Source organism: Bison bison, unplaced genomic scaffold (genome assembly GCF_000754665.1).
Source record: "Bison bison bison isolate TAMUID 2011002044 unplaced genomic scaffold, Bison_UMD1.0 scf7180017864290, whole genome shotgun sequence".
NCBI classification, from domain to species: Eukaryota; Metazoa; Chordata; class Mammalia; order Artiodactyla; family Bovidae; genus Bison; species Bison bison.
The window spans coordinates 2,596,710-2,611,602 of NW_011494862.1; the positions used below are offsets into that span (position 1 = coordinate 2,596,710).

Below are 14,893 nucleotides of genomic sequence, written 5' to 3' on the forward strand. Positions count from 1 at the left end.
AGCCTGGCTTGGAGAATTTTGAGCATTACTTTACTAGCATATGAGATGAGTGCAATTGTGCAGTAGTTTGAGCATTCTTTGGCGTTGCCTTTCTTTGGGATTGGAATGAAAACTGACCTTTTCCAGTCCTGTGGCCACTGCTGAGTTTTCCATATTTGCTGGCATATTGAGTGCAGCACTTTCACAGCATCATCTTTCAGGATTTGGAATAGCTCAACTGGAATTCTATCACCTCCACTAGCTTTGTTCATAGTGATGCTTTCTAAGGCCCACTTGACTTCACATTCCAGGATGTCTGGCTCTAGGTCAGTGATCACACCATCATGATTATCTGGGTCATGAAGCTCTTTTTTGTACAGTTCTTCTGTGTATTCTTGCCATCTCTTCTTAATTATAGGAAATAAAAGGAATTACTACAGCTAAATAATTTCAAAAGCAAAATAATACACATTCTTTGAAAATATTTTTATCACAGAAAAAAAATTTAATATACTGTGTATATTCTTTTTAATATACACAGTATATTCTTTTAATATACTGTGACATGGGGCCTTCATAAATGATAGTGTCTAGGGTCTTTTAAAGTGTTAAGTACCAATGAATTAGGACTATTTTAAAATAGCAATGTGCTTTTCTTTTTCAATTTAAACAAAGCACTAACAAATAAATACGAATAAAAGCCCACATTCAAGTATCTCCTTTAATGCATGCCTTTCCTCCTTTATATTCCTTTCAGAAATTCCCTATAGGATCTCCCCAAATTCACATCCCATAGACAGCCTGCAGCCCAGAGTGACATATGTTCTGTGGATGACAGCTCTGACAGCTGCTGGTGAAAGCCCCCAAGGAAATGAAAGAGAATTTTGTCTGCAAGGTAAGAACCACTCTTACAGAGGGCCAGTCCACTGGATTCCTCCATAGGAGTATACCCCCATTATGTGATAAGGAGATTATCAGACTTTCTTTAGTTTATTAATTATTTGCTTGCCGCTACACCCTTGTGTTTGCCATGTCCTCTAAGCAGAGTGCCCTACCATTTCATTATCTGCTTGGAGACAGTCTCTACTCAGTTTTCAAAACTTAGCAAAAATGTTGCCTCCTCCAGAAAGTCTTCCTAAATGCACATCCCTATTTTCTTCATAATGCGCTACGCTTGACCCCTATTCAAAACTCTGAATCCAACAGGCAGGAACTAGTGTCTATCACTTATTATCAAGGTCTGGAACACCACCCAGCACATAGTACTTGTCCTCTGATTATCTGTTCAATGAAAGATGAGCATAATCCCAACAAGGATACAGCTCTTGCCTATTGTCCAGCTCTTTGCAACTCCTTGAACTGCAGCACCCCAGGCTTCCCTGTCCTTCACTATCTCCCTGAGTTTGCTCAAACTCATTTCTATTGAATCCATGATGCTATCCAACCATCTCATCCTCTGTTGCCCTTTTCTCCTCCTGCCCTCAATCTTTCCCAGCATTGGGGTCTTTTCCAATGAGTAGGCTCTTTGCATCAGCAAAGTGTTGAAGCTTCGGCTTCAGCATCAGTCCTTCCAATGAATATTCAGGGTTGATTTCCTTTAGAATTGACTGCTTTTATTTCCTTGCAGTCCGAGGGACTCTCCAGAGTCTTCTCCAACACCACAGTTCAGAACCATCAATTCTTTGGCACAACTCTCACAATTTATGGTACAACTCTCACATCCATAGATGACTGGAAAAACCATAGCTTTGACAATATGGACCTTTGTCAGCAAAGTGATATCTCTGCTTTTTAATATGCTGTCTAGGTTTGTCATAGCTTTTCTTCCAAGGAGCAAGCATCTTTTAATTCCATGGGTGAGGTCACCATCCACAGTGATTTGGAGCCCAAGAAAATAAAATCTGTCACTGCCTCCACTTTTCCCCCTTCTGTTTGCCATGAAGTCATGGGACTGGATGCCATGATCTTACTTTTTTAACAACTTTTGCATATCAGATAGTTATCATGCTCAAGGCACTGTGTTAAGCACTTTGCAACTGTATTTTGTGTGTGGGAAACTTTGCACAATAACCGAGTAGCTTAAACAACAGAGATTAATTTCCTCACAGTTCAGGAGGCTGCAAGTCTGAGAACAAGGTGTCAGCAGAGTTGGCTTCTTTCGAGAGCTGTGAGAGAATCTGTCCCACAGCTCTCATCTCACATCTGGGGCCAATCTCTGGCTCCTGGTTCCTCTGCCTTTTCTAAAACCAGCTTGAACATCTGGAAGTTATGGTTCATGTACTGTTGAAGCCTGGCTTGGAGAATTTTGAGCATTACTTTACTAGCATATGAGATGAGTGCAACTGTGCAGTAGTTTGCACATTCTTTGGCTTTGCCTTTCTTTGGGATTGGAATGAATCCTTTTCCAGTCCTGTGGCCACTGCTGAGTTTTCCAAATTTGCCAGCATATTGAGTGCAGCACTTTCACAGCATCATCTTTTAGGATTTGAAATAGCTTAACTGGAATTCCATCACCTCCACTAGCTTTGTTCGTAGTGATGCTTCCTACTTGACTTCACATAGGATGTCTGGCTCTAGGTGAGTGATCATACCATCATGATTATCTGGGTCGTGAAGATCATTTTCGTCTAGTTCCAAATAGGGAAAGGAGCACATCAAGGCCGTATATTGTCACCCTGTTTATTTAACTTAAATGCAGAGTATATAAGGAGAAATGCTGGGCTGGATGAAGCACAAGCTGGAATCAAGATTGCCAGGAGAAATATCAATAACCTCAGATATGCAGATGACACCACCCTTATGGCAGAAAGGAAAGAAGAACTAAAGAGCCTCTTGATGAAAGTGAAGTGAAGTGAATGAGTGAAGAAGAGAGTGAAAAAGTTGGCTTAAAGCTCAGCATTCAGAAAACTAAGATCATGGCATCTGGTCCCATCACTTCATGGCAAATAGATGGGGAAGCAGTGGAAACAGTGACAGACTTTATTTTGGTGGGCTCCAAAATCACTGCAGATGGTGACTGCAGCCATTAAATTAAAAGACACTTACTCCTTGGAAGAAAAGTTATGACCAACCTAGACAGCATATTAAAAAGCAGAGACATTATTTTGCCAACAAATGTCTCTCTAGTCAAAGCTGTGGTTTTTCCAATAGTCATGTATGGATGTGAGAGTTGGACTATAAAGAAAGCTGAATGACAAAGAATTGATTCTTTTAAACTGTGGTGTTGGAGAAGACTCTTGAGAGTCCCTTGGACTGCAAGGAGATCCAATCAGCCCATCCTAAAGGAAATCAGTCCTGAATATTCATTGGAAGGACTGATGCTGAGCTGAAACGCCAACACTTTGGCCACCTGATGTGAAGAACTGACTCATCTGAAAAGACCTTGATGAAAGCTTGAGGGCAGGAGAAGGGGATGACAGAGGATGAGATGGTTGGATGGAATCACCGATTCAATGGACATGAGTTTGAATAAATTCTGGGAGTTGGTGATGGACAGGGAGGCCTGGCGTGCTGCAGTCCACAGGGTCACAAAGAGCTGGACACAACTGAGCAACTGAACTGAATTGAACTAAACTACTCCAGTCCGACCTTATCTTAACTAATAGCCTTTGCAATGACCCTATTTCCAAATAAGGTCACTTTTTGAGGAATTGGAAGTTAAAACTTCCACATATGAATTTCAGGGTGGGAGGACACGATCCAACCCATGTGACACATACTTTCACTCATTTGATCCTGACTGCAGCTGTGTCACATGCCTATAGCAGGCACACTGCCAGGCACTCCATAGGAAATGAATGCAGGAATGAGGGCCTAGGGCATCTTTTCATAGGTATGAGGTACAGAGCGATGACCCAGGGTCATAGAGGTGGCAAGTGCCAGAACTACAAATCAGACTCAGATTTGAGTTTAAGTTAAATTTGAATATGTGACGAAGTGGCCCAGCTAACATGGGTTTCTCTCCTGGCAGCTAAGTTACACTGTTCTCTCTGGCAGTGCCTTTTACATCTGCTCCAAGCATAAAACAAGCTATTCTTGTTTGTGACAAGGACTACCAAGTTAATCATTCAGGACCCTATGCTAGATACTTCTCCACTGGGAAAACTGACAACTCATCTCCCAGCACTCCCATGAAAGGCAACTTGTGAGCAGTTAATTGGATTAAGGACTCAGCATCTTTCTGCTTCTGGTACTCCAGACTTGTCCCATCTGCCCAGAAAGCAAAGCAGATGCTAAAGAAATGCCAGGCTGTGCCAGTTGTGTGGGGTGGTAACAAGGCTGCCAGCATTAATTCCCCTGTTCAGCCCTGGGAACAACCCTTCTCACGGGAGTAGCAGGTCTCTGGCCGCCAGTGCCCCCTGCACACCCTCCCCACCCCTAACCTGTTCTTCACTCTCTCAGAAGAAGAATCTTTCTACAAGATCCCTGTTGCTGACATTCTACCTCCTGTGGCAACCCATCCATGTTTCCCAAGGGCTTTCAAGCTAGAATTCAAACTGCTTTGTTACCAGTCGCTGCATGACCTGGTCCCGTTCACCTGTCGAGCTCCATCCTCTGCCACGAACTCATCATTTGTACTAGAAAGCAAAACCAGACTATCTGTGGTTGCTGAAGCACTCTCTGCTTCCTCCTTCCATGCCTCGTCTGCTAGTCTGTCTGCACTTCCCTAGCTTGTCCGCATAGCTGACTTCTAGGCATCCAGCTCTAAACTTTTGACATCCTGCCCTTGGGGAAACCTTCCTGAGCTGCTCATGAAACCGTTTCCCATTTTGTTTTCTGCAACAGGGCCTCATATATGCTGTTTTTACATGTATCCCATGGCATCATGGTTTACTGTTTACATGTTTATACATCTGTCATCTGGACTATCTTCATGACTTCTTGCAAAGCCCATGGCCTATTCATCTGTGTATTGCAGCATTTAACCTGTCCTGTTACTTGGTTTATACTGAATAAATGTTGCATGAATTAATAGAAAATCCCAATACATAGTGAAATATTGTTTAGAGGAAGGAATCAGAACAATTTCAAAGACCCAAGTTAGAAGGCTTATTCAGTGGCTTGGTAAAATTAATAGCTACCATTTCTTGAGGCCTTCTATGTTCAGATAAATGGCTCTGTGCTTTAAATGCATCATCTCTAATGTTCACAACAACCTGTAAGGTAGATTTTATCATTCACCATTTATAGATCAATTATCTGAGGTCCACACATCAGCCAGTGGCAGAGCCAGGACCAGACTCCAGGGCTTCCAGGTCACAGCCAGTGCTTTGTATACCACACTCCCTTTCCCTCTGCCCCTAGTAGAGGAAGGAGCCCTTGTAGGATTGGAGCTCCTCTGTTAGAACCATAGAATTGGCCCCTTTGTACCCTTTCTCCCTAACTGAATGGGCAAAAGTGAGTCAGCCTTGTTCCTGAGTCCAGCTACGCAGGAGCTGTAAAGCCCAGGGAGTTCACACAACTGTCAGTATTTATTTATTTACTCATTTACTTAGCTATGCTGGGTCCTAATGACAGCATGCAAGATCTTTAGTTGTGGCATGTGAACTCTTAGTTGCAGCATGTGGGATCTAGTACCCTGAAGAGTGATCGAACCTGGGCCCCCTGCATTGGAAGCACGGAGTCTCCGAGCCACTGGACCACTGGGGAGATCCCACAGTCAGTATTTAGAAATGTTCACTGAGGACATTTCTAAACTCATTCTAAACTCAGTCACAGGGTTTGCTCACTTTTTGCTGCTGCTGCTAAGTCACTTCAGTCATGTCCAACTCTGTGCGACCCCATAGACGGCAGCCCAACAGGCTCCCCCATCCCTGGGACTCTCCAGGCAAGAACACTGGAGTGGGTTGCCATTGCCTTCTCCACTTTTTGCTGCAGGCAAAGCCAATTGGAGCACATTTGTGGCACCAAGTATCTGCATGGCTGTCATCATGGTGGGCGTTCTCTCAATGCGTTGCTTCCGACAAAAGTAAGTTCATTACACCTGCCAACTTTGGTAAAAGTTGTTTGTTTGTTTTTTTCATATAATAGCTGGTGCTGCTATGGGTCAAAAAAAAATGGTTTTCTCATACATTGCTGGTAGCAGACTAAGTATATTCAGCTTTTTAGAGTGACAGTATATGTTTAACTTTTTAAAAAATTAAACCTTTCCCCTAACAATTCTAACTAGAAATTTATTCTGAGTATATCATAGGTATATACAGATATTTAGTGGCAAACAGGTTCACTGAAGTATTATTCATAAAAGGAGAACAATTGGAAGCAAACTAAATGCCTGACAACATGGAATTGGATAAATAAATCACAATATATGTTATGCCGTATAGCATACTATGCATTCATTAAAGATGTAGAAGAAAAGTATGAATCATATGAATATTTGCTATATGGCATTTTAAAAAGCAGGTTGTAAAACAAAATGTACTTTCATTTAAAAAAAAAATAGTGCACATACACATGCACACAGACATGTGAGATGTATTAGTGAGCATTAGATTTGGTTGTATATAACTTAAAAAGCCAAAATAGTATGACAGATGAGCTAAGCTTCTCACTCAGGTAAAGGAAGTAAACTCAGGTAACGACTGGTGTAGGAGCTCCCTGGTCATCAGGGACCCAGGCTCCTTTCTCTGCTGCACTGTCCCGACCTTGGCTTCTCTCCTCATGGCCCTCATGAGGCCCTCATGAAGTTCACCTCAGGGCCCAGTGGCTGCAGGGACTGTGGCCGTCGGACCTGCATTCTACAGCTCCAGGGAGAAGGAAGTGCCCGTATCTACCTCTTCAGGAGTCTTCATGTGAAGAAGTCACACGTGACACTTTTTGTTACATCTCATTGGCCAGAAGTTGATGAGGCAAGAGATGCTTAAAACTGTGACCTTTTAGCTGGGCTCCTTGTTGTCCCAGTAAATCAGGGTCCCTTTCCAAGAAAGAGGGGAAAACGTGTACTGGATGGCAGTTAATATACTCCTCCCCAAGTATATACACTAAAACATTAATGGTGGTTATAACGGGGATAGAATCATAGGTGATCTTAGTTCTGTTTAACTATAGTTTCTAAAATTTCTTTAAACATGTACCACTTGGTATGGAGAATTTTTTAAATGAATTAGTTATTCAATAGTTTTCTTCAGATGTTATGTAAAGTAGGAGAAGAGGTCAAAGTAAAACTACAGTAGAAAAGTCATTTTCTACTGGCCATTGAACTTGTTTGAAAGGCTTTCCATTTATTAAAGCTCTCTCATACGTGATACATATTTCAAAGCAGAGCTCTTTTTAGGTAGACTGTGAAAAAGTTGAACTCAAAAGAGTCAACTAGAATCCCATGCATCCTCCTGAGGGAAATAGTATCAGTTAGGGTGGAGGCATCTGCTGTTAAAAAATAAATAAATAAAAGAACCTCCAAATATAGTGGCTTTAATAAAATAGCTTATTTTTCTCCCATATAATTCTGAGGTGTGTCATCTGATTGGTCATCAGCTCTGCTCCACACAGCCACTTAGGGATCCAGTTGTCTTCCATTTTATTGGCCCACAATCCTTTGGGTACTTTCCTCATCTGCATGATCTATACTAGGTCACAGGAACCTTTGCTCACATTTCTTTGGGGGGAAAAAAACCTACTCACATGGCCTCATCTCATTTCAAAGGGCTAAATACATTGCAGCAGCTCACTTTTCTTATTAAACAAAGTTTATTAAAGCCACATCTTTAAAACTGCTTCATATTGCTCTTGAATTAAAAAAAAAAAAAAAGGCAAAATATTTAAGTCATGTGCATGCAAGAAACACTTTTTGGATTTTTTTTCTTCCACATCATAAACTCATCTTAAAGTATCTTCAAAAACCCAGAGATGTGGAAAGAAATAAAAGACCGTCTGATCACCAAATACAACTACTGTTGGATATTTCCATATGGTATTTTTTTCTTGGCTTTTTTTTTTTTAGCTTGGTTATGTCCAAGCTGTTTATGCCACTTGTATCCTGTTTTACTCTTTATTTACTTTTAGCAAAACAGTTTATTTCCCATTACAAGCTCTTTATAAACATTCTAATTTACTAAATAGTAATCTCCCCAAGGGTATTGACCATGTCCTCTTATTTGCTGTTTTATCCACGCAGCATGTGGCACTGTGCTGGTCATGCATTAGGGATTCAGTCAGTGTCTGTTGAATGAGTACTTGGCTGCTCAGTGATAGCTAAACATCATACTGAGGGAAAGTTCCATAGTTTATTTAGCAAACCCTAAGTGGTTGTGGCACGAGCTTTATCATCTGTCCAGACTTCATAGAAAACTAGTCCAGCCTTAGGTGAGGCAACATCTTTCTCCTGCAGTATTTACATTTTATTCATTTGCATAATCTTGCACTGAAATCACCTCACTAAGAACCTGTGTTCCCATGCCACTGTGTGCACACTTAACCAGATGCCATGTTGTCTTTACCTGCAGGGTATTTGTTCTCCTTTTGGCCCTCAGACCTCAGTGGTGTAGCAAAGAAATTCCAGATCCAGCAAACAGCACTTGGGCCAAGAAATATCCTATTGTGGAGGTAAGGTGTAAAGCCATGGTGGCCAGTTGATGGGGTTCTAAGTCTCCCATTGTAGCTACAGGGAAACCTAGGTGCTTAGATCCTGTGAATCAGCTGCTTATCATACCAGGTTACCAGCTGAGTCATCACCCCCATGCATAGTAATTTTCTGAAGCTTATGTGTGCATGCTCATTCAGTCGTGTCCAACTTTCTGCAACTCCATGGACTGAAGCCTGCCAGGCTCCTCTGTCCATGAGATTTTCTAGGCAGGAATGTTGGAAATTTCCTACTCCCGGGAATCTTTCCAACCCAGGGATCGAACCACATCTCCTGCATTGTCAGGCGGATTCTTTTATCACTGAGCCACCTGGAAAGCCCCTGAAGCTTATGACCAAGACTAAAAACCCAAAGCTTTCCATTCCTATCTGTGCATTATGTTCCCCTCCTCACCTCAGCTTACTTCAAAAAAAGATTTAAAAAGCAAGTGTATTTGGTGAGCGTTGGCTCATCCAAATTCAAGAGCACTGAAGCTTTTACTGCGATGCTCCCAGTCCTTTGTGAGCTCAGAACAGATAGAGCCCAGACTATTTTGGTCTTGGCAGGAAGCCAGTAAGTCATTCCATTGTGCAAGGAAAAGGTTTTAAGGCAGGAGAGGTTGCTCAGCTAGCACAGGAGACTGCTGGGAGTAGAGGACATGCAGGGACCTGCTGCCACACAGTCCCAGGAGGGAAAGCAGCTCACAGCGGGCGAGAGGTCTCTGGCCAAGGACCTTGAAGTTGAAGGCATCTGAATGGGGAGCCAGAATATGCACTGAAGGGGAATAAAGGGGAACGGGTAGCGGGGGGCGGGTATGTTCTTTCCACCACCTGGGGCCTTAGCAGCCCCACACTCTCACGTCTTAGAGCCCGGTTCCTCTAAGACTCTTCCTCTTCAGTCACCCATGCATTCTCTCATCCACACCCTTTCTCAGACCAAAAGACAGTGGTACCAGCTGCTCCTCAGGGAAAGAGCTGGTCCCAGTTATGTCTGCCTCAGTCGGAATTTAAGTCACCACAGTTTAATGCCTTTGAAATAAGGCCACCTCTGCCACGTACTATGTCAGTGATCCTTGAGGAGCTTGTCCGATGACATGAGCCCTAGTTTCATCCTCCATAAAATAGGAGTTGACAATATCTCTCATATATATTGTTGTGAAGACTAAATCAGATGCCATATAAAGCACATGGATCATACAAGGCAAAGATCATTCATTTTCTTCCCTGGAAGATTTATTCTTGAAGCCTTCTTTCTCTGTTGAGGAGTTTTGTCCCTGTTAAGTTACAGTAGCAAGAACAGTATAATAATAACAATATATGTATGTATGCATGTATATGATGTATATTTGAGTATTTATGATATATAATTATATAGTATATTATGATATGTAACAATATTACACAACAATATGTTTACATATAAAATATAATGTACATTCTCTATGCCAGGCACTGTAAAAAAATTTTCATGTATTAACATCTAACCTGTACAACAGCTTTATGAGATTATAATGTTATCGTCCCCATTTCTCAAATAAGGAAGCTGAGGCACAGAGGACTCAGTAACTTGTCCAGTGTTAGTCGACTAGTAGGTGGATCCTGGGTTCACATATAAGTAGGATGTGCTGTCTGCCATTATACTTTTAAATGTTCTAAAAGATCTTCAGCACAGGGTGAGGGAGGTGTTGCCAGCAGTCAGAGCTTCTGAGCTGAAAAGACTAACTCAAGAGGTGTTCCCACACTGGACCCTCACTTGGAGGCAATATTGTAATGACCTATGGGAATGTACTCAATAAGGATGCCATTGCTAGTATTAGAGGGGATTCAGGTACCAGGAGTTGAATAAGCTGAGCTCTAAGGTCTCTCTCTTCCAATGCTGAGATGCCATAGTCCCATGTCCTGAAAGCCTGAAATAGCACAGTGGGGAGCAGCTCTGGGTCAGTCACGGACACCTGGCTCCCACGCTGGCGGCTTTGGTGTCATGGTCTCTATTTGCCACTGCCTGGGTGTGAGGGGACACAGAGGCATACAGAGCCACTGAAGAGCCCATAAAAAGCTTAGAAGAGGTGCTGAGATAAACAAAGGGTTAGAGAAAGTAACACAGGGAAACGATAACAGAAATTGCCACACACATGCCCGAAGTTGTACACTATGAGTATTTTCATTGCAGCGTTATAAATAGAAGCCAAGCATTACATAATGTAACCTGCCGCCAGGGGGCCAGGTTAAACATTTGGGTATATCTGTACAGTAAGAGGTTATGAAACTACTAAAAACAAAACTGAGATCTGCTGCTGCCGCTGCTGCTGCTGCTAAGTCGCTTCAGTCACGTCCAACTCTGTGCGACCCCAGAGATGGCAGCCCGCCAGGCTCCCCTGTCCCTGGGATTCTCCAGGCAAGAACACTGGAGTGGGTTGCCATTTCCTTCTCCATGTATCTAAATCTCTTGTATATTTAAAGGTGAAAAAAAGCAGTTTGTATTAATTGTCTAAAGTGGATTCTCATTTGTATAAAAGGAAGGTGATTATACACACACACTCTCTCCAACATGTGCACAGGATATTTCTGGAAGCCTAAATATGAAACTGGTAGTGGTGGTTGTCTTTGGGGAGGCGGTTGAAGGCATGAATGCCACTTAATTTTTATTACAAATTCTCTTTGAACAGAAAAAAAAAATTTACAAGACTATGTCCCTATATTTCTTTTGCAAAAAAACAAAAACAAACCCCAATAAATTGGAATTAAAAAAAAAAAACAAAAACAATGCCATCGGCTTGTGGCAGCCTCAGAACCCCATGTCACCAAACCCTTGCGGGGTAGACTATTTTTAAAGGCCCAAACTGCTCTCCTGGTGACAGGCTGGGACAGACATCAGAAACCATAGTCTTTCACCTCCAACAAAATGTGCTTTGAGTTATCAGACTTTACATTCCCCTGAAAGTGAAAGTATCAGTTGCTTAGTCATGTCTGACCCTTTGCAACCCCATGGACTGTAGCCTGTCCATGGGGTTCTCCAGGCAAGAATACTAGAATGGATTGCCATGCCCTTCTCCAGGGGATATTCCCCACCCAGGGATTGAACCCAGGTTTCCTGCATTGCAGGTGGATTCTTTACCATCTGAGCCACCAGGGAAGCCTCCTACCATTTCTTAAAATGTGGTCAAAAAGACATGGTCTTAAAACTCAAGAGGAAAAGGCCCAAGCATAAAGGGAATACTGGGATGTTATCCATTTTGAGCTTGTAAAAGCTTAAAATAGTTCCTATGATATACCTGAGTTATTACTGGTCCAAGAGGCCTTGCCCCAGGACTTGTCAGCCAGGGGACCTGCTTTGTAAAAGTTCTGAGGTACAGCCTCTGTTGGTACTGCCAGAACTGTCAAAAGGCAGAGCCTTGCCTTATGAATACAAAGTGATCCTCACTCTCTGTGATCCTTCCATAGCGGTGGTTACAGTGTTTTGGCAGCTGCCAGCCATGTTCCAAGCCAGACCAATGTGCCAGGGCTAGTTTGCTTAGCGATAGGAAAAGAGCAGGCTCTGGAAAGAAAAGTACACACCTACCCAATGGCTGCTCAGGGCCCGTTGTAGAAGTCTCCCCTGAGACAGCATTGTTACTCACTTTGGGGACACTTGCCATGCTCGAGGCAAGGGAAGGGACATCAGTGACCAGTATAGATCATACCATTCTCACACAGCTTGGCATCTTACAGATAAGTGATTCAAAGGCCAGAGAGGTGTATTGAGTTTTCCCAAGCTGTAGATTCTCAGAGCTGGGATTAGACCTCAGGATTTGCCCTAGACAAAGGCTGTTTTTATTATCCTCCTCCTATAAGATCTGGTCCCTGCTTGCAGCTGACAGACATGTTTTGGCGTGGGGGCGAGGGTGGGGTATGCCTTTTTTTTTTTTTAGTAACAGTATAAAGCATCTTGTGCCAAGAACCCAACAGCTGGCTTCTTTGCTGTTGTAGGAATCCAGTGTGGGGAACAGTCACTAGGGGCTTCCTGAAAGTGGGCTTTGGAGCTCTGCTTCAGAAAAATCAAGCAGGCAGCATAAAAGAAAGTTTCAAGTTTGGGGAGAGCCCAATAATGCCTATAAAAAGAAATGTTAATAGAGTGCTTAAACTTGGACTCAGGAATCAGTAGTAAGCTTGGAAAGGAGATGTAACCAACTAGATGTTGAGAAAGAGCAAGAAGAGTAACAGACAAAATTAGCTATAGTGAGGAAAGGATGAAAACTTCTTCCAAATAAGTTATTCCAGAGGAGTCTTAAGAGCAGAACTGACAAGGATATTACCCTGCCAAAAACCTTTCAGCAGTTGTATCGAAGCCCGAACTCTTAAGTATCCCTTAAAAGTCTCTTCATCATGTGACCTCCTTCTCTTTCTAAAGCCTTAGTGTGCCTGTCCTAAGAAAGAACTAGCAGCTTCCAGAGTAGACCAATCCTCCTTGCCCCACCAGCTCCTTACCTGGGAAAAACTATACACCTCTCAGGATTCAGCTCTAGTGTCGTCCTTTTAAAGTCTTCCATGCCTCTTCCCCAGACAGATGCAAGCTCAGCCTTTCCTCTGCACCCACTGTGCCTTCTATGCTAGAGGAAAAGCAGCTGGTGCAGTTTGACTCACCAGAAACAGCCTAGCTGACGGCTGAGTGGGATAGTGACTCACTCACTGCTGGGGGCTGAGAGGAGTCCACAGCTCGCCAACAATGTTAACTGCCTCTCTTACCTCCCAAAGTTAAGGGCCCACAGTGTTCTGCCTTGAGCTGACTAGGTAGTGCAGGCTGTGGGGCCTTTTGGAACCCTGAACAAGTTGGTTGTCAAGGCTACTTACTCAACATAGCCATATGAGTCTCTTCTTTCCCTTTCTCAGGAAAAGACACAGCTGGCCTTGGATAGGCTCCTGACAGACTGGCCCACTCCTGAAGAACCTGAGCCGCTGGTTATCAACGAAGTCCTTTGTCGAGTGACACCAGTCTTCAGACCTCCCCATCACCGCAGCTGGTCAGAAAAGGGACAAGGAGTCCGAGGTCACTATACCTCTGAGGAAGACACAGGGTACAGTGCCTCAAGCCCACCACCTCCAAGGGCTCCCACAGCAGAGACAGGACAAGGGGTGGATCTATACAAGGTTCTAGGAAGCAAGGGCCCTGACTCAAAGCCGGGGAACCCAGCCAGCCCCTTGACCATCCTCCCAGTGGACTACCTTCCTACCCATGATGGCTACTTACCCTCCAACATGGATTATCTCCCTTCACATGAGGCTCCCATAACTGATCCTCTGGAAGAACTGCCTCAACACATCTCTCTTTCCATTTTCCCCTCAAGTTCCCTTCGCCCACTCACCTTCTCCTGTGGTGAGAAGTTGACTCTGGACCAGTTAAAGATGGGGTGTGGCTCCCTCATGCTCTGAGTGGCAAAACTTGAAGTTTGGAAAGCTGATGTACCTCCAACCGGCAAGGCATGTCCTGTCTACCCAGCCACCTGCTCCAGTGGTCATTACCTGTGGGTGCTCCCGTCAGATCTGGGTGCAGCTAGAGGGCAGGTAAGCCAGCTCAGGGTGAATCTCAGGAACTGAGAGTTGGCTGTAATCAAATCTAGATACCTCATCTTGCATTCTGCAGAGCCTTAAGATTACATCCTTTGCTGTGTGGACCTAGACATTCCAATCTGGGTTCTTGCAACTTTCTTGTCTATGTTGTCCAGAAAGGGGAAAGGCAAGAGTAGAAACCAAAACTCTTACTAGCAATGGCAAACAGTGCAGAGGACCATTCATTCAACAACCATTTATAGTTGACCTTGAATAATATCTGTTTGAACTGTATGGGTCCACCTATATGCATATTTTTAAAAATAATAAATTCTACAGTACTACATGATCCATTGTTGGATGCTGAGCCACAGATCAGATCAGATCAAATCAGTCGCTCAGTCCTGTCCAACTCCTCGCAACCCCATGAATTGCAGCACGCCAGGCCTCCCTGTCCATCACCAACTCCCGGAGTTCACTCAGACTCACGTCCATCGAGTCAGTGATGCCATCCAGACATCTCATCCTCTGCCGTCCCCCTCTCCTCCTGCCCCCAATCCCTCACAGCATCAGAGTCTTTTCTGATGAGTCAGCTCTTTGCATGAGGTGGCCAAAGTACTGGAGTTTCAGCTTCAGCATCATTCCTTCCACAGAAATCCCAGGGCTGATCTCCTTCAGAATGGACTGGTTGGATCTCCTTGCAGTCCAAGGGACTCTCAAGAGTCTTCTCCAACACCACAGTTCAAAAGCATCAATTCTTCGGCACTCAACCTTCTTTACAGTCCAACTCTCACATCCATACATGACCACAGGAAAAACCATAGCCTTGACT

The 14,893-nt window shown here is 43.6% G+C and overlaps 1 protein-coding gene across 5 annotated transcripts in view; it reads left to right on the forward strand.

Moving 5' to 3' along the window:
- IL12RB2 (interleukin 12 receptor, beta 2) overlaps positions 1–14,425 on the forward strand; it is an 87,181-nt gene extending 72,756 nt beyond the window's left edge. For 4 of the 5 annotated variants that reach the window (XM_010850298.1, XM_010850297.1, XM_010850300.1 and 1 more), the window contains 4 exons: positions 737–874; positions 5,857–5,947; positions 8,424–8,523; positions 13,405–14,425. In XM_010850298.1, coding sequence (XP_010848600.1) covers positions 737–874; positions 5,857–5,947; positions 8,424–8,523; positions 13,405–13,944 — 869 coding nt within the window. In that variant the 3' untranslated portion in view covers positions 13,945–14,425. The remainder of the gene's footprint in view (positions 1–736; positions 875–5,856; positions 5,948–8,423; positions 8,524–13,404) is intronic. The other variant, XM_010850299.1, reaches the window with a different exon arrangement.
- The last annotated feature ends 468 nt before the right edge of the window (positions 14,426–14,893 follow it).